The sequence below is a fragment of the Plectropomus leopardus genome, chromosome 22, assembly GCF_008729295.1.
Source record: "Plectropomus leopardus isolate mb chromosome 22, YSFRI_Pleo_2.0, whole genome shotgun sequence".
In the NCBI taxonomy this organism is placed as follows: Eukaryota; Metazoa; Chordata; class Actinopteri; order Perciformes; family Serranidae; genus Plectropomus; species Plectropomus leopardus.
In genome coordinates, this window is record NC_056484.1 from 20747665 (window position 1) to 20767793 (window position 20129).

General features: G+C 38.3%; 1 protein-coding gene across 1 annotated transcript; it reads right to left on the bottom strand.

The window, feature by feature from the left end:
* Window positions 1–3855: 3855 nt before the first annotated feature.
* Window positions 3856–19089, bottom strand: LOC121961628 (cAMP-regulated D2 protein). Its single transcript, XM_042511682.1, has 8 exons — window positions 18470–19089; window positions 16104–16305; window positions 15235–15368; window positions 14472–14599; window positions 14150–14268; window positions 12773–12913; window positions 11004–11176; window positions 3856–4549 (listed from the first exon to the last, which is right to left on the bottom strand). The coding sequence occupies exons 1-8, from the start codon at window positions 18947–18949 to the stop codon at window positions 4097–4099; spliced, it is 1830 nt and encodes a 609-aa protein (XP_042367616.1). The 5' UTR covers window positions 18950–19089; the 3' UTR covers window positions 3856–4096.
* Between the last annotated feature and the right edge of the window lie 1040 nt (window positions 19090–20129).

Here is a 20129-nt window from a genome sequence, read left to right on the forward strand (position 1 = left end):
GAGATTTTTGTGTACCGTTACACCCCTACATTTTGTACAACATACTATACTATGACGTTTTTATGCCATTTTGGACGACATACTATACCATGACATTTTGATGCCATTGTGGTCGACATACTATACTATGACATTTTTAACCAATTTTGGATCACATATTATATTATGAAGTTTTTATGCTATTTTGGACAACACATGATATTATGGCATTTTTATGTCACTTTGGTCCACATACTGTACTGTGACGTTTTTTTTTTTTTTTTTGCATTTTGGTCGACATACTATACTATGATGTTTTTATGCCATTTTGGAAATCATACTAAACGATGACGTTTTTATGCCATTTTGGAAATCATACTAAACAATGACGTTTTTATGCCATTTTGGAAAACATACTATACTATTACATTTTTATGCCATTTTAGACGTCATACTATACTATGACATTTCTCTGTCACTTTCATCGACATACTATACTATGGTGTTATTATGCCATTTTGAACCAAATACTATACTATGGCGTTTTTATGCCATTTTGGACCACATACTATACTATGATGTTTTTATGCCATTTTGGACAACACACTATATCATGACATTTTTATGTCATTTTGGTCTACATACTATACTATGACATTCTTATATCATTTTGGTTGACATACTGTACTATGACGTTTAAATGCCATTTTGGAGGACATATTTTACAATGACATTTTGATGCGTTTTTGGACAACGTACTTTACTATGACGTTTTTATGCCATTATGGACATCATAGTATACTATTTTGTTTATGCCATTTTGGATACTAAATACTTTACTGTTACATTGTTATGCCTTTTCTGACCACATACTATACTATGATGTTTTTATTACATTTTTATGCCATTTTTCCAAAAAAGTTATAATATATCATGTTGAAAAACTGGCCAAAGATTGCATACTATAGTATGGCAAAAATCTCACATTTTGACATGTCCCAAAAATGGCTGGAAACCACTTATGATAGCTCTTAGAGATGCGCCATAGCATAGCATGTTGAAAACAGGGCCAAATAAAGCGGAAACTGCTTATTATAGCTCTCAGTCACGCACCATGGCAGAGTATGTTGAAAAAGGAGCCAAAAAAGGTCAAAAAGTCATAAAATATCAAGTTGCAAAAATGGCAAAAAAAAACACATACTATAGTATGGCAAAAAACTCTCAAATTTTGACATGTCCCAAACATGGTTGGAAACTGCTTATTATAGCTCTCAGTCACGCACCATAGCAGAGTATGTTGAAAAAGGAGTCAAAAAAAGGTCAAAAGTTATAAAAAAGCAAGTTGAAAAAATGGCAGAAAATTGCATACTATAGTATGGCAAAATTCTCAAATTTTGACATGTTCTAAAAATGGCTGGAAACCACTTATCATAGCTCTTAGAAGTGTGCCATAGCATAGCAAGGTGAAAACAGGGCCAAATAAAGCCTCAAAAGTCATAAAAAAGCATGGTGAAAAAATGGCAAAAATCGCAAATTCTCAAATTTTGACATGTCCTAAAAATGGCTGGAAACCACTCATCATAGCTCTTAGTCACACACCATAGCAGAGTATGTTGAAAAAGGAGCCAAAAAAGGTCAAAAAGTCATAAAAAAGCTAGTTTCAAAAATGGCAAAAAATCGCATACTATAGTATGGCAAAATTCTCAAATTTTGACATGTCCCAAAAATGGCTGGAAACTTCTTATTATAGCTCTTAGAGATGCGCTATAGCATAGCATGTTAAAAAAAGAGTTTCAAATAAAGCCTCAAAAGTTATAAAAAAGCATGTTGAAAAAATGGCAAAAAATTGCATACTATAGTATGGCAAAATTCTCAAATTTTGACATGTCCCAAAAATGGCTGGAAACCACTTATTATAGCTGTTAGAGATGTGGTATAGCATAGCAGGCTAAAAACAGGGCGAAAAAAGGCCCAAAAGCCATAAAAAAGAAGGCGAAAAAAAAAGTCCAAAAAATCACATACTACAGTATGGCAAAAATCTCAAATTTGGACATGTCCCAAAAATGACTGGAAACTGCTTATTATGTCTCATAGAATGACCATAGCATAGCATGTTGAAAACATACCCAAAGAAAAGGCCAATTAGTTATAATACAGTATATCAAAAAAAGGCCCAAAACTGCATTGTATAGTATGGCGAAAAATCTCAAATTCTGACATATCCAAAAATGGCTGTAAATTGCTCATAAAAGCTAACAGAGATGTGCTATAGTATGGCTCATTGAAAATATGGCCAAAAAAGGCCCGAAAACATTTCTGACATGTTGGAAAAAAAACTATAAACAAAATATCATAGTTTGTCAAGAAACATCATAGTACATTAAGTCCAACAAACAACCAAAAATATAAAGTTTTAGCATGTTGAAAAAAAAGCCAAAAACGACGTAGCATAGCATATGGAAAAAATTTCAAATTTTGACATATTCCAAAAAACACCTAAAACAACATATTAAGGCTTGTTGATGCAAGTCATAGTATACTATGTCGAAAGAAATGCCATTAATATCATAATAAAGCATGTTGAAAAAAACGGCCAGAAATGACATATTATTATATTATGTCAAAAATCTTCAAATTTTGACATGTTGAAAAACCACCTAAAACAACATATTATAGCTTGTTGATGCACATCATAGTTTAGTATGTCAAAATAAATGCCAAAAACATCATAATTTAGCATGTCAAGAAAACGGCCAAAAACGACATGGTATAGTATTTCAAAAAACTAAATATTTTGACATGTTGAAAAAAGACCTGAAGCGACATATTATAGCTATCTCAAAAGAAATGCCAAAAGCATCATAACTTAGCATGTCAAGAAAACAGCCAAAAATGACATAGTATAGTATGTTGAAAAATGTGAAATTTTGGCGTAAAAAAAACCCCACCTAAAAATGACATATTTTAGCTTGTTCAGACACATCATAGTATACTAAATCTAAAAAACACTAAAAAACAATATATTATAGCTTGTCGAGACACATCATAGTATACTAAGTTGAAAAAACAGCCAAAAACATCATAATTTAGCATGTCGAAAAAATGGCTCAAAACTACTTTATTGCTTGTCGACACGTCATCATGTAGCATGTTCAAAACCCTGCCACAAACATCATAATATAACATGTCAAAAAACAATATGATTCATCAGTATGTTGAATTTTAAACTTCAGACTTGAAGTGACACAAATGAATGCTTATAACTGAAAACCCCACCATTACTTGCCCTGCTGCATACATTTGGTCACAATAACAATCTTGACATACGAACACTCGAGCATGGCAGTTACATTCATAAAAGAGTCCACGAGAGTTCATATGAATAATATCAATAAGTCCATGAGCGTGGGGTAGATAAACATGATTATGCAGAGTGTTAATTCCTTAAACGACTGTGCAATACTCAGTTTGCCCATCGTTTTCCATGTCGAGGCAATTACCCCCTTTGCCTTTCGTAAGCACATGTCCAGAAATTTTTTTTTTGTGATGTCTTATTTTATGTAAAAAATTGCTTGATACTAGCATAAAGTGGGTATTTCAAGAAAGGGGAGACTCACGGGTACCTATAGAACCTTTTTTCATTCATTTATCTTGAGGTCAGAGGCCAAGGGACCCCTGTGAAATGCCATTTTTCTGTTGCCAAAATTTAGCCTTAACTTTGGAGCATTATTTAACCCCCTGCCTGACAAGCTAGCATAACATGGTTGGTACCACTGGATCCCTTAGGTCCCCTAGTTTCATATGATCCTCTAGTTTAGTATAATCACTGTAGCTTTAAAACCCAATCCAGTACAGCCTGTTAAAGACAGAAAGTACGGACCTTAATTTGATCACGATTAACATGTTAACAGCCCTAGAAATTGTGTTACTAAAAGTAACTGAAAGAACTGCTGCTTGGTAGCGACACCTAAGAAGTCATATTTAATACTGATGCAAGTAATTTTCGGGATGAACATGGCAGCTGAATTTACATCTCAAGGAACAAAAAGATCAGCATGTGTTGATTTGACTTAAATGCAGAGTAACCTAGTGCCTCCCTGCCCAGCCTGCCCCCTCACTAATAGATGCCCAGATGGTCCCAAAAGTCACACATATGGTCCCTGGTTCCCACCTGTGCATGCGAACGCACTGTCAGGTTCATGACCAGCCAGCTGCTGGTGTCGGAATAGCGCGGCCAAACAGGCAGACGCTGCTCCCGGCAGAAAGTCGTCTGTCGGGCACGTGAGGAGGGGTCACCGGTGTGGGCGAAGGCGCCCCAATAGCACAGCATCCGATTGGACAATAGCTTCTCCGGTGTGGACAGGGTGAAGTTGGCCACCGAGGCAGAGTCAAAGAGAAAGGGCAACTCGGCGCCATGGCAGGCGTGCTGGTAACAGAAAGTCAGACCTGACCACACGCGATGGTCTGACGGCACGTGGTCAAACACGTACATCCACAAGGCACTGCCTGCCGCGGTGCCAGCACGCGCTGACCTCCTGGAAGGACACAGGAAGATGTAGTCGGTAACGATCTGAGGAAGGGGAAGAAAGAGAGACAACAGAGATAGGTGATGGCAATGTTGACCAGTAACAAGTTTGGTTCAGACTAAACTATCTCAACAATGATGGGAATGCTATGCAATTCTGCACAGAAATTCATTCTTCCAAGAGGATGAACCCTACTAACTTTGAGGATCCTCTGTCTATTCCACTTGTGCCACCATAGGGTTGACATTTTAGGGTTGACATCATGATATCCTAGCAAGATGAACACACAATGGTTGGTATTATATCTTACGAATTAGTGTAAAATACTTCCAATGTTCCAAATATATTAAGATTTTACACTGCAACGTCAGGAGATTTTTTTTTCTACAATCCCACTCCCTCCACGTCTCTTGAACAATATGCTCATACAATGGTTCATATGATATCCAACGAATAAGAGCCCCAAGAATAACGTAACATTCTTAACATAAATTGATGTACTTCATGTAAATTTCATTGCTGGCGGCACCACTGCCACAGTGCGGAGTTTGCATGTTCACCCCGTGTCTGCGTGGGTTCTCTCCGGGGTCTCCGGCTTCCTCCCACATTCCAAAGACATGCAGGATTGGTGACTCTAAATTTCCCTTACGTGTGACTATGAGAGTGAAAGGTTGTCTGTCTATATGTGTCGGCCCTGCGCCTAACCTGTCCAGGGTGTACCCCCGCCTCCCGCCCAATGACAGCTGGTGTTGGCTCCAGCCCCCCGCGACCCTTACAAGCACAAGCGGTTATGGAAAATGAATATTAAATGAATTAATTTCATTGAGATTACTAAACAGAACTGCATTGACCTGTTCTTTTTTTTTTTAAACCTGGAAAAACACAAATAACCAAGCTGCTTGCAAGTTAAACAATTGTTCAGCTTACTTGATGGTTTATGCTTTACAATATATCGTCTGGCTTCTGCCGTGTTTTTGTAGAAAAGCAAATGAATTCCACAGATTAGCATGACATCTACAAAAACACAGGCTGGGAGCAGAGCAGCAGAAACTATTGTTCCCTCTCAGCTAAAAGGAAGCAAATAGAAAATAAAGCTAGGCCGTCTTCTTCTGCCTGTTACCTGGAAACCAGTGTGTCTTTTTCAGCAGCGTGCAACCTGCGCCCACACAGCCCCACATCTGACACCTGAAAACAAACAGGCTGACTGTGGGAAGCTGATGGACACACACACACACGCGCGCACACAAACACACACATAAACACACATAGATTCACTTCCACTAATACTCACACACACATTTTTTCGTTTCAAACAGGCACAAATGTATTAATCACTAACAGGCACATACTGTACCCGAGCACTGATAGCTATGGCTCACAAACACAGGTAGAAATTAAGTTATGTAATGTGTACCTTGTGTTCAAGTACCATGTTCTGGAAATAAACTTGTCCTCTGCTCTCTCTCTCATCCACATATCCTCCCCTCTTCTGTCTTTCATTAATTCATCTCTTCGACCAGTTTACTCCTCTTAGTTTGACCCTCCACTAAATTTTTCTCCACTTTCTCATGCGTCTTTTCCATTACTTACTAGACTCTAAAAGAAAATCTCAACTGTTAAGTTTGTTGACAGTTTAACTGTTCATATTTTTAATGACTGATGCAGCACATATATAGTCACAGGTCTTCATGAGTATATGATGCCTATATGTGAGGAGTCCTACCATTTAAACATGAAAATGTAAGCAGTATTTTCGAAATGTCTATTAAACACAATTGCGTGATGACTGTGTTTCCATTGAGTGATGTTCTGCGACTTCCCTGGCGATAACATTCCAAGAAGCATGGTGCTGGATGTTCTTAACATTAGCAGCTTTATTTCTATTGCAGCCACCACACTAGCCGTCATAATTTCCAATCCATAACAAGCCTACGTTGCCTTGAAACATTCATGTCATTTGGACCTTTTGAATCTTTCCATTGTAGTTTGGCGAAAAATGGCTTTTTTTGAGTCGCATGAAACATCACCTCATGCCAGCTTTTTTTGCGATAAATGGAAGTTTTTTTTAATTGACATGTTTCCATTAGGTGCATTTTATGTTCGCAATTTCAATCTGCGCAATATAAGGGTTAATGGAAACCAGCCTAATGGCAATCCACGTCTCGTCAACTGCACAACGCCCAAGACCTACATATCAGTGGCCAATTCTTGTGATTTTTGTGCAGTTTGCTCAAAAATCAGCTTCAACCAGAAACTCTTCAATAGCTCCATATCGACGCAAGTAGTCTGGTTGAGAAGACTCCCACTTCAATGGAATTACATAATAAATCACATTTTGCAGCTTTACAGCTAATGAGCTCATCACTGACTTGAGCTGAAATTCCCTTGATAAGAAAAGAAAGTTGCTGAGTGTCATTTTGTCCTTCGCTTTTATTCTGGCGGTGTTTTTCACACCGGAAAGAGAAAGAAAAACCGTCTTAATAGAGACATAATTGTAAGGTTGGTGAGTGGTGTGTTCAACTTAATGTTTGTTATGTTGTTTTGGATAATGCAGAGAAAATGCACACACACCAAAACCTATGAATGCTACAAAAGGCACAACGCTGAGCTCTCCACATCAGCCTCCTCCGTGACAGACTGGCTGAAATTTGTGCTGACCCCTCCAGTCCTCTGGAGAAGTGCCCTTTATGAAGAGATGCAGGAGGTGTGTGTGTGTGTGTGTGTGTGTGTGTGTGTGTGTATGTGTGTGTGTGTGTGTATATGTAAAGGGGCAGGCTTAGTTGTGACTCCACAGTCTCCCTACTGCACCTTGAACTGTGACTGAATACTAAATATGTCCAGGAGTTTCACCTCCTAACCCCCAGTAGCTCCCTGAGGCCGCTGACTTGCACTTTGCATGCAAAAGCTTGAGAGAAAACTGCTGGAGGTTTTCTTCTCCTTCTGTGTCATTTTTCCATCTCTGTATTTTCACAGTGATGAGAACCCAAGAGTTAGACTAAACACACCGGGATAAAGCAAAATAAATGAAAACTGTAAAAGAAGAGCAGAACTATGAAGCGTCTGTCTTTCTATCTATCTTTGTCTAAACCTGCTCTCTTTATGCAATGGTAATTGCTTTGTTGATGGACCTAAGCATCAGGCACCAAAACACATAGGCACTAGGCTTGGGTGGTTTCACTGTATTACAGTATACCAGGGTATTTGGAAATCCTGAAGATATGTTTTTCAATGCTATCATAAATACAGGCACTTTCTTTCTCTCTGTTAAACTCATTGCATGTAGTGCACAGCATGCACCACCAGAGCTTAGTCTGCACTCTCTACTGGTGGAACAGGCAGCTGAGCTGAAAGACATGAAGACACCTTGTGGTTGAGGGAGAAGTTACAGGACTGTAAACAGCCGGTGGGCAGCAGGCAGAGAGAGACTGTGGGGGAATAACAGCATGTTTCTTTTTACATCTACATCTCTTATTTCAACCAAAACAGAGCAGATGATTGTTGGAACAGTGGGCTTATAGATTTCTAGCAAGACGGTTTGGTTGCATTTGATTTTGTCTCTTGAGTTTGAATGAGGCCTGTTTTATGATGAGCTAACAAGGCAATTAAGCCTCATCAGTCTTCTGTGACTAAGAGAAAGTTGAATTCAAAAGGTTTACAGTTGCATTCCTCTTTAATAGGGAAAGTAGGTGTGAAAATATTACTTTTTAAAATATTTTGTAAGTTTCTTTATTGCATTTATTGGTCTTAAAAGCTGGAAGTAACACGTGTGTTAACACTGCATACTTACACCATCATAAACCATATACCCTGGTAATGTGGGCACCAGAAAAGATGCCTATTTTGGGCCCATACCCACTATGTACCCGCCATCTGTGATTGCTCTGCTGATTTCTGTGTGACTGTAGATATTCATGAGCATCAAGTCAGCTGTTAGTGAGAGCAGTCAGGCTGCATCTCAAATGGACTAAGACCCTGACTCCAGCTGGCCCACATGCTACTCATACAAATTATGGAGGAGAAACGAAAAAGTAGTGTGTGATCTGGAGTCAGACTTTGAGAAAACTGGAGTTGTAGCTCCCTCTGTAGGCTACTGATAGGAGCTGTGTTTAAGGAGCAACAATTAAGAATGATGGTGATAATGCTTAACTTTTATACATGGCAATGGATATAGTTGATGGCTCTTGAGTAAGACAGCATCTACAAGTCTTTTCTTAACTACACTGGTCTCAGGAAAATGTGACTTTTTTCTTTTTTTAAGGAAACAAGTCACAGCAGGAAAAGAGAATAATTGTTCTCAATTCCCCATCAGGCTCCAAGCTGGAGAGAGCCCAGAAGACAGCTGGGTCCTCGTTACACACTAAGCTCCGACTGGGTGCGACATCGATCCTTGCATGACCGCCCGCCTCGCAAAGCCACCAAATGGATAGGTATTGATGCATGTGTGTGTTTGGGTGTGTGTGGGAGACTCTGTCTAGGCATGGCAAAAATATCGTAACAAAGCTCTTGAGATGCAGTTTACACAGCATATGCAACCTCCATTTTTTTCCAACTATTTTCAACACAGATCATGCATTTATTCAGGAGAAATGTTCCCCACATTTTCAGTTTCTCACAAATTAGCTGTTACTTTCTGAATGTAAGCCTCTGTTAGCTAATGATGAAGAGACAAAGCCACTTCACATGGAGGAATATTAATTATATGCAATTTGCCTCAGTCTGATCAAAAGCAGTTCGCCTCAGTAACTTCGCCCTTCAATGAACTGAAGATTTCTCTATAAATTTTACATTTGTCTCTGAAAATCCCTTTGAAACCTGGAGCTACATCACTTTTCTTGTGCTGCCTGAGCAATTGGTGCATTTTCTTTCAAAAACAACAAAAAAAGCAATAAAAGAAAATGTAAAAAAAAAAAAAAAAAAAAAAATTCAAAAGAAATGCTCATTAAATTGCATTAAATTTGCAGATTTACATTTTTTTTTAAAAAAACATACACATTTCTGGGAATAAAAAAGAAATAGGACAGGGACAGACTATATTATAAATTATTATAACCACATATTTAAAGTTATGGTAGAAAATTGTTAGATTTTAAAAGAAAACAGGCAAGGTATTTGCCTGGAAAACAGTTTATTAGTATTATTATTATTATTATTTTACCAATTTGAGTTCATTTTCTTGTACTTTTTTACTAATTTTCCCATGTTTTTGATAAGAATCAAACCAATTTGCTCAGGTTTCAAAAGTGTTAAGTAAGAGTTGTCTGGAGCATTTCAGCCTTTAGTCTTGTCATCTCGAGATGGCAGGCATTTATATTTAGTGTCATGTTTTCAATTAACCACTTTATATTATTCTTGTTCATACCCTTTTATGTGGTAACAAGCTGCACTTGTTTCCAAGGTCTGAACTAAATGCACTGCGACTGAGGGGAACCTTGCAGTGTCTCTACAATGGAATAATAATGATTTTGACATTGTGACTACAGCTTTAAAACTATAAAGAAATATTCCTGTCTCCCTACAACAATCTACAACCACGCTCTGTGACATTTGTGTCGACCCCTCTGATGCTCTGGAGAAGTGCCCTTTATAAAGAGATGCAGGAGATGGGCACGCGAACTGTGACTGAATATTAAATATTTCCAAGAGAGTCACCTCCTGACCCCCTGTAGCTCCCAGAGGCCTCCTGCTGGAGGGTTTTTCCTCCCTTTGTGTCATCAGCCATTCCACCTCTGTATTTTACCGTTAGAAAAATTAAACATTAACACATTGTGATAAAACTGAATTATAAACAAGACTAAGGATTGCACCAACAAGGATTAACTTTTAAACCTGATTAAGATGTGGTTTAAGTTTAAATGCTGTTGCACCAAACTTTAAAACTAGTTTAAAATTAAGAAAGTAAACCTGAAAATAGGGATGCACCGAATTTGATTATTTGCCGTTATCCAATATGCCAATATATACAGCTCATTTGGCCTAAATCATACTGATATTGACTGTTTAGTTAAAGTTAAAGTTTAAAGATGTGTTTTTTATTTTTACCTATGCTCTAAGTTTATTCTAAAAAGAGACTAAATGCATTTAACAAGTGAAAATTGTACACATTCTGAAAATGAAAGTTTAATTTGAAAAGATACAATGCCAGCATCAAGCATTATTTGACATGCCATCCCTGAGCATCCAAATCTAACTCTGGAGGGGGACCTGGAGTGTTGTAGTTTGACATGTAGGGTGACTGATGAAGCGACGGTATTTGATGAGATGGGAGTGATAACAAGTTGGCAAAAAGCACTGGTTAATCTTTTATACTTGATGAAAATGTTTAGATATGCTCACTAAAATAAATGGTCTTTGGATCCACCCCCTGTGGTTTAACTCAACAAGTAACTTGACAGATGAGATCATTCTTTGCCATAAGAAAGTCTTGCTAAACTTTGTGTATAACCACATCCTCAGCTACAATGCTGAAAATGAAAAGAGTGTGAACTGAGCTCGTCTTACCTGAGCCAGCATACCCCTGCGGTCAGTGTCCCTGTACAGGGGCAGGTACTTGTGCAGGATCCGCAGAGCGTGTTGTTTAAAGATGGCTGTGATGTACACAGTGCTCTCCACTGCAGAGACCGGCTTAGTAAAGACACCGTAGGCAAAGATCACACCCTCCTCTGAAGTTGTACCTGTCGGACAGAAAACAGAGTCTAAGTACATTCAAAACCAGTACAATTCTTTGCTTTACTCAGTTGTGCAAGCTTTCGGTTGTCTGATTGTTGTTAGGAGTAAAAATCACTTAAAGTCCGTGTAAAGTGATACTTTAAATTTGTTCTGAGTGTTTCACATCACAGAAAGATGTGTTATTAAACACCTGACCAAAACTGAATGACCAAAAAAATCGCAAAGTATGTAAAAGAAGGTCTCAAAATTATGAAAAAATGTACAGTATTCTCTGATCCGAAATGCTGGGGGCGTGGCCTCTGCTCCTCCAGCGGACACGCCCAATCACAGGACTATGCTAATGATGCTTCTCGCTTTTATACTTCTACATTGTCCGGGGCGGGGTTATGCTGAGTATAGCTACATTGCATCATTGAACTACGGTTTTAGGCCCACCCAAAAATTACAAATGAATTTTTTAATGGTGAAAAAACAGTCAACCATCTAACTCCACAATTCAGTACTATATAGTAAAGGGTCTTGTTGTGTTTTCAACAATCAGTTTCCAACATTTAGAATGTGTTTTAAAACAAATCTCTGAATTCACTTTATGTAGACTTTAAACATGTTTACTTCTTGTTATGACAGAAGGTATTTTACATTGACAATTCAAGCCTACTTTCCTAGATCATTGCTTTCAATCTTAGGAAAAAATAGGTTAGGTTAGAACCAAAGAGAGTCCAAAGGGAGACTGTCCAGAGGAGGCGCAGTGTAGTACTGTTTGAGACAGAATGAAGGTTACGATGTTGTAACCCTAGTTCTATTAGCATAGGCAGAGCCCTCTACCAAGGGGCCCTGTTGCTCCTCCATTGCCTGCTGAGGAGGGTGTAGGACGGCTGGTGGCGGGAATCCATTTCTTTATATACTATGGAGTGCGCACATATTCGATTGACCAGCAATGTTAACCCTTTGAAACCTGGAGCAACATCACTTTTCTTGTGTTGTTTTCAGACACAGCTTACAATTATTTGCACGTTTAAACCCTGAGCAAACTGGCACAATTTCTTTGAAAAACATAGTGAAAAAAAGGCAATGAGCAACTTCATAAGAAGTGCTCCAAAAATGGCAATTATAAGGAAACACTATATTTTTAAGTATTATAATTATGTACTCAAAATTATCTTATGGTATTATTAAGATCTTTAAGCACTTTTTCCAGGTCTTTTACTTTTAAAGATTTTTTTTTGTTTGTTTATCTTCTTTTAGTTTTGTTTTTAGGAATTTTCAGGTCATTTTCTTTCTTCTTTACTTTTTAGTAATTTCTTGCTAATTTTGGGGTTATTTCTTCTTTTGTTGCTCACTGCCTCTCCAATTTTTTGACAGAAATCAAGTCAAATTGCTCAGGTTTCAAAGGGGGAATACTTTCTCAGTGGGCGAATGTGTGCTTGTGGAGTATTATTTAAAGACTTCAGCAGAGTGCTCTGCCTGTGCTAGTAGAACAAGGGTTACAATATTGTAACCTTTGTAACATTTCATTAGTGGCATTTGAGGCAGTTTCACAGTGAAAAGGTGCAATTTTTCTCATACTGTGTGTTTTCTTTCTACATTGTGTCTCTTCTTACCCAGCAGCACTGGCTTCTCTTTCTGCCAGTGGCCCTTCTGGAAGGCAGTGACAGCTTGCTCTTTAATTAACTCCCCATCGATGTACGGACCCCACGTCTCAAAAACCTCCAGGAACCGGAACGGGTTCACAACCTTTGAACCTGAGATCAAAAACCCGTCAGTTAGACTGAAATTTTACAAAACGGAGACCACTGAGGTTTAAAATTTGAGAGGTTAAACACAGTGATACTATACTTACGGCCCATGGGCCAATTCTTGCCTCAATAGGGTGCCGGGTGGCCTGCTAGCCATTTTCTTATTCACAATTTTAAAAAAGTGATTTACATTGGGAATTGTTTTTGTACTTTGTACTAGCATACATAAGGTGACAGAGTACATAAGACATCATCAAAATAGAACTTGTTTATCAAAAAAGTGTCATTATACGATCCCCCAAACCCCCCAAAAGAGGTCCTAGTTAAACTCCTTATGTCCTAAAATCTTCGAAATGTCCTAAAATCCTGAAAATGTCCTTAAATTGTATGAATGTCTTAACTTCCAAGAGATGTCAATCCTCAAAACTTCCCAAAATCCTGAAAATGCACTAAAATCCTAAATGTCCTTAAATTTTAAAAACTTCCTGAATCCCAAAATCCTAGAAACATCTTAAAAACTCAGAAATGTCGTAAAAAATGTCCCAGCATTCTTTGAACATCCCAAAATCTGAGAAATGTCCTCAAATCCGAGTTACATGCTTAAATCCTGGATACGTCCTAAAATCGTAGAAATGTCTTAAAATCCTAAAATTGTCTTAAAGTCTGAGAAATGTCCCAAATAACTTAAAAAACTTAGAAACATCCTAAAATCCTTGAAAAATATGTATGTATGTATGTATGGGGTTGCTGCGCAAAGCACATTGAGTATCCCTGTTCTAACAGAAAGAACTAGATGAAGTTAAGCATTAAAATGCTAAGCACTGTCGTAATAAACCTGCTTCTGATTACAATATTTTGTCTTGAGACTTTTCTGAACTCATCAGAGTGTTTTCGCTCCAGATATTTGGGCCTGGAAGTGAGTTCAGACAGGCAGAAAAACAGCAGCCGCTGACGAGATCACAGTCAGTGATACTGATCGATAAACCTGTCAAACCTGCAGATATATTACAGTCATTTGGTGCTGTGATGCAGTAAAGTCCCTCTAATTGCCCCTCCAGAGGCCCGCTATTCTGAAGTTTTCACAATTTTGTTTTCCAACATGCCACGGCTCAAGACAAAATGTTTTTCATCATCTTTTGCAGATAAACATACTCTGTCCTGCCTCCTTATGCAAGCATGTGGGCAGCCCTGAGCGTTGCTCTAAATTTGGTGAGTGTAGGCTGGTGTTTGCGGCGCCCCTACTTGTTTTCATCTGGGCGGCCAAGACGGCCTGTGGAGTGAGAGACAGCAGGCACACGATGTTGCTCACAGAGCAGTTGGTCTGTTTAGCAAAGTCTTTTCCCAGCTTCAGGGCATCGTGTCTGGGAAAGAGACGCAGGAACACAAAATTACAGTACAAGCTTCAGATTTGTCTGTGAGCATGCTGGGAACATCCCTGCGTGGTCTGAATACAGTAACAGCTCAAGAAAACCACGTCACCCTGATGTTTTATCTTTTGACACTTTTTAAACTTTATCCAGGCACAGATCACTCACACACCAGTGACCAGTGTCAACCTCCTCACCTGGTCTTCAGAGGGATGGAGAAGGGCAGACTCTGCAGGACAGCCTGTTTGAACAGAGGTTTGCTGCTCTCGATCATCAGGTGAAGACTCACTGACTGAGCACCTGCACTCTCCCCAAATATTGTCACCTGGCAAAAAATATAAATAAATAAATAAATAATCTTTATTAACATAGTATTTTTAAGCTTAAGCACAGACTCCCCAAATATTGTCATTGGAAAAGAATAAAATTAATATATATATACACATATATATAATCTTTCTTTTCATAGCATTTTCAAGCTTATCCACACTTAAAAATTTACAGAAATAAAATTAAATATTAGAAACCCATGTAGTCCCTCCCCATCCTCCCTCATGACATAACCAAAATTAAGAACATTAAATAATAATATTAGAGCACAAATATTAAACAGCACTCCACACATGAAAAGATGGGGGTGCAAGTAAAAAAACATAAAATATATTCAATTTCATAAATAAATAAATAAAATATAGAGAAGAAAAGACTGGAGCTCATATAAGCAGATAAAATTAAGAGTAAAAGAAATAAAATCACAACACAGGCTTGACATTAAAAGCCACAATCAGCAGATTTGTGTGTCCACAACAAGCTGATCGGATTAAATGACCACTCTCCAGATAATTAGCTCCTGTGTGTGTCTGTGTGCGTGTGTGTGCGCATGTGTGTGTGTGTGTGTGTGTGTGTGTGTGTGTGTGTGTGTGTGTGTGTGTGTGTGTGTGTGTGCGTGCGTGCACTTGCCTTGCCGGGATCACCTCCAAACACCGCAATGTTCTGCTGGACCCAAAGAAGAGCTGCCTGCTGGTCCAAGATTCCATAATTCCCTGCAGCCGAGGAGTGGGGGTCTTTGCCCGACACAAGGAACCCAAAGGCACCTTAAATCATGTAGAAATTCACATGATCAGGCATAATTGACTCCGGCAAGACATTCATTTCCTCTGAATTCCAAATTACCGTCCACATATCTCTGCTCCTGTTTTCAGTGTAATGAAAACAGGAGCGGAGTAATTACCAACAGGCTCGGCCATTTAAGATAATAACACGCACACATTAGCAAGACTCCCACTGTCTCTCTCTCACACACACATACACACACGCAATCTACAATAAACACACCATTATTTGAAGTAATGTCTACCACGAGATGCCTGTTTGTTGCCTTAACCAAACTGACTCCAGTGCTGCAGGTCATCCCTCCTTTGTCCCTTCACATCCAGTACAATTTCAATATGGACCATTAAAAGCTGAAAAATGGTAAATATCCAGATCTCTGTTATAGTATTATTATTTTCTATTATATATTTTCCAATTTTTTCATGTACAGTAAAGTTAGCCCTTTGAAACCTGAGCAAATTGGGTTGATTTCTTGCACAAACATGGAAAGAAGGCAATGAGCAACAAAAAGAAATGACCCAGAAATTAAAAAAAAAAAAAAAAAGGAAAAAGTACAAGAAAATTATGTCATTTAAGTTAATCAAATCAGCACAAATACGATCTGGAAAAAATGCTGAAAACTTTATAATTATTTTTTGTAATATAATTTCAAATGTGTTTAATTATTATAAAAGTAGTTTCCCCTAATGAAGGTGAATTTCTGTGAAATTTCATACCCAGTCTGTATTCCAGGTTCACAACAACAGTGTGGGTGAAGTTACTGATGAAGCGGCCATCGTACAGCGGCTTAGAGGCGGAGCCAGCTATGAAATCCCCACCGTGGATCCACACCAGGACGGGCAGTGGACTCTTCAGAGGGGAGCTGAAGTTCACATCCAGGGGGACGAAGATGTTGAGGTAGAGACAGTCCTCACTGACCTATTTGGAACATCAGAGGAAATTCATTCACTTTTTGTCTGTAAATCTGTATTTTATTTAGTTCTTGTTGCTGGCAGGTTACATATTTCTGGGTTTTATTGTCAATTTAAGTGTAAGCACTAAGTTGGCTACTTTTTTTGGATAAGTAACATTTGATGCATGTTTTAAAAGGAGGCTAATATAAAGTCTATCATTCTTGGAACTGGCTGAAAATTTACAGATCAGCCTTCCTGTTCAAACCATGGACTGTGTACAATAATGGACGTAGCTACAGTGATGTCACCCATTGGTTTGTGGAATGTTTGGAAGCCTCGCGTTTGGCATTTCAGCTGTCGCCATCTTGTTTTTGAGCCAGAAATGACCATATTTGGACGAGAGGTTGGAGCACCGAAGGAGCCAGAGCTGCAGACTCAGACTGTAGTGAGACGGTCAAATTCAGTCCTCGTACATTTGTCCTAAATGTTAAAATTAGCTAGATAAACCAAAAACTGTTTTTTGTACCATGCTGTAAACATGTTTATTTCAGCTGTTAAATTCGGCATTTTAATATGGGGGTCCAAAGTTTGGTACAGAAACGAGTCCTGAAACCCAAAAATGAGTTAGCATTTTAGCACTCCCGGTTCCCTCAATTAAAACTCAACGGGTTGCAAGCTTAAGAGATTTTTACATTTTGTTATGCGACATAAAATAAATATATTCAATAAATTTTGAATGTGTCTTAAAAAGGCAATTACTAACTAGTGACTGATGATAATACAGAGTTTCATCATGCCAAACACAGTTTTACAGCCTTGTTGTGGGAGATATTTTAGCTGTGAAATTTCTCAGTACTTCTGACTCAAAATTAAAACTAGCACGCTAACATTTTTCCAACACAGCTGCTCATAATTAGTCCACATGGAATTATATTATTGCAGCTTTACTGTGGTTTTGTCCAAGTGGTCAACTGCAGTACTGCACCTTAAAAAATGAATAAATTCAAAGACATGTTACTTCCATGAAAACAACTAGCAATTGATTTCAACTGCGTAGATGTGTGAAATCAACAAATTTGTTTATTTTTGTTGTCATTTTTAGCCACAACTGTGACAATTAGAGATGCATAGCTAAATATGCTGGTCCTGCATGTCTCACCATTCTGACATATGCTTTCTAGTGTCTCTGATAAACCAAATCTACCGGCACGTGTGGAACTGTGACTGGTGGTTGCACCAAAATGTATTTCAGCCATTAAAGAAGAAGAGAAGAACTCAGTTTTGAGTCTATGCCATATTTGGAATATTTTCTCTGCTTTACCTTACACACTAACTAATCGAGGCAACAGTAGCTCAGCAACTCCTGTGTTCTGCAAAGTATAATTTCTGTTTTTCTTCATAGGCATCTGGTGGCTTTGAGACTGAGATTCCCCTTTGTAATGTCTGATGACAAATCTTTGAAACTATTCTAAAAAAATATATTATGTGGGCCTTTTTAGGTGGCAAAAGACGAACCATTTGAGGCATCATTTGTTCAGCGCTGTTTGACTATAAACAAGTGATGTGGGGATTTTCTACCAGGAAGTTATTATTAACAAACTTTGCAATTCAATCTATTGGGTGAATAATTTATTTTTAGATTCAATGTTTAAATTGGACTACTTTTAGGCAACACAACAGACCTTTAAGTCTCAATATGAATTATGTTTTATATATGGGAATTTTAGAGACATTTATGGTGTAAATCAGGGGAAGTTAGACTCATGGCCTTGGTACTTCTAAAATCCTAGCTCCGGCCCTGCGGGGAGAAACTTAAAATGTGACAACAAGGTAGAGAAACCAGAGGGAGAGAAACACCAGTGTGGGTGAGCAGAATCTATAGAGTCCAGACTGCAGTTCTTGTATTTAGCCTAGACGCTCAAAAATATTGATGGCTTCAGCTTCATCCACTATCAGCTAGATTAATGTGTTCACAATATCTTTGACTTTGAGAAAGTTTTATTTCACCTAAAGTTGAATCTGTTTTCAGAGCCCCAGGACTCGTTTTTGTCTCCTTAGTAAAATTGTCACTGTGGTGATCTAGCAGGTGAAAGTTAAGTCCCTCTGTGCCAAAATACCAAAAGTGCAAACATGTTCTAACAGCCTAAAGTGAAATATTACATGCAAATTAGTAAGAAGTTGTTCCTTACCATTCGAGGACACTCCGCAGAGATGGGTCCACTACAGGCCTGCATGCATGACGCCCTGGGGAAGGAGGCATCATAAACCCCTGTCCGAGGACTTACAGATCTTGGGGGCTTCCAGCGGTAAGCTCCAACAGGGGGGTCTGCATAGGGCACTCCATAGAATATATGGGCCTTGTCTACAGTAATCCCCTTAACCTGGCCATCTTTGGTTAACACCACAGGTCCAGGGGCCCTGTTTGTATCCTGATTGACTGGTTTGACCTTGGTTTTCTCTGCAATTGAGAGGACCTCAGGGCGCCCAGGCTCCTTGAGGGGGTTTATCTCGGAGTTGATGATGAACGGCTCGTCTCTCACCAGCAGCCCGGGGACGATACCTCTCAGAAAACTGGAAAGGTCGATTTCATCATCATTTTTCGTCACCTCTCCAGAGGCAAAAGCCAAACTTAGCATGCACAGCAGCAGCAAACAGTGCCAGCTCTCCATATCGCGTTCCAGTACTCCCCCGCTGCTCAGATCATGATTTGAGTTGAATTATAGTCAAGCAGAGGTAGAAAAGTTGCAGCCTGAGACTCTCCACAGATTGTGCACACTTGTGACTCCAATTTAGCCAGTTGCTTGTTAAGATTTATCAGACAAAAGCTGCTCTGTCTGATTGCTGAATGACGTCCAGTAGACTGGGAACAGCTGGACACGAACACCGATGTACTAATAGAGGACAAGTCGTCTTTCCTTTGCTTAATGTAATCAGAAAGTCACATGCACAGGGTGAATGGGGAAAGGCTTCATGAAGTCTCTTATTTGGATTTAAGACTGTATGATGTTAAACAAAAACAAGCAAGTGTATTTTTAAACTGTAGATGGTGGACTGCACATTTATCTAAGGTGCATATTGCCACCTACTGGCCTTCTGCAAGACGACTGCAGTACTGGCTCCAAAGATATGAAACCGATGTCACACTGTTTTATCACTTCTTTCTTTATTTTTTGCTGCTTTCAGATGAGATACTAAGAACATTTACCTCTTGAGGGTACAAAAAAACCCTCATAATTCAAGCTATCTGAGAGGACGAAACTGCTCATAGCTCATGTCCATACCGAACCCATCTCTCCTCTGTGATGAAGAAGACTTTGCTGTTTTTGAAGAGGTTCTAGAAGTATTTTGGCTCATGAGCTGCTACTGCTGTATGCTGCAAAGAGGCTGAGGAGAAACACACAGAAAACTGGAAGGATATGGGTTTACCAGATTTCACAAGTGTCACAGGAACTGTTATTAAGCATTGAATTAATTAATAAATAAATAACTGTATTATTAAAATAGGGATTAATTAATTTGTTTGTAAACTAATTTATCAATCTTTTTTTTTTTTTTTTTTTTTTCGACTAAATTGTTATTTGTTTTAATGGCAAAAAAGAGGTATTATAGAAATAATTTAAAAATAAAATATTAATCCATCAATAAATGGTTCATTTTCAAAATATTTACAAAAACACTATAAAACAGCTAATAAATAATTTAAACTTTAATTAATTCATAAATTAATAATTGAATTTAATACTCAATTGCAAAATACAATTGTTAAAGAGAAATAAATAACTGAATTCACAATTGATTAATGTATTTTTAAATGATGTAGTTATTGCCTGTTTAACACATCTTTTTAAT

Coding starts and splice junctions, on each gene's coding strand:
- LOC121961628 (XM_042511682.1), bottom strand. CDS start 18,949: ATGGAGAGCTGGCACTGTTTGCTGCTGCTGTGCATGCTAAGTTTGGCT. Junction 15,369..16,103: donor GAACCTGGAATACAGACTGG/GTATGAAATTTC, acceptor ACATGATTTAAG/GTGCCTTTGGGTTCCTTGTG. Junction 14,600..15,234: donor TTGGAGGTGATCCCGGCAAG/GCAAGTGCACGC, acceptor ATTTTTTGCCAG/GTGACAATATTTGGGGAGAG.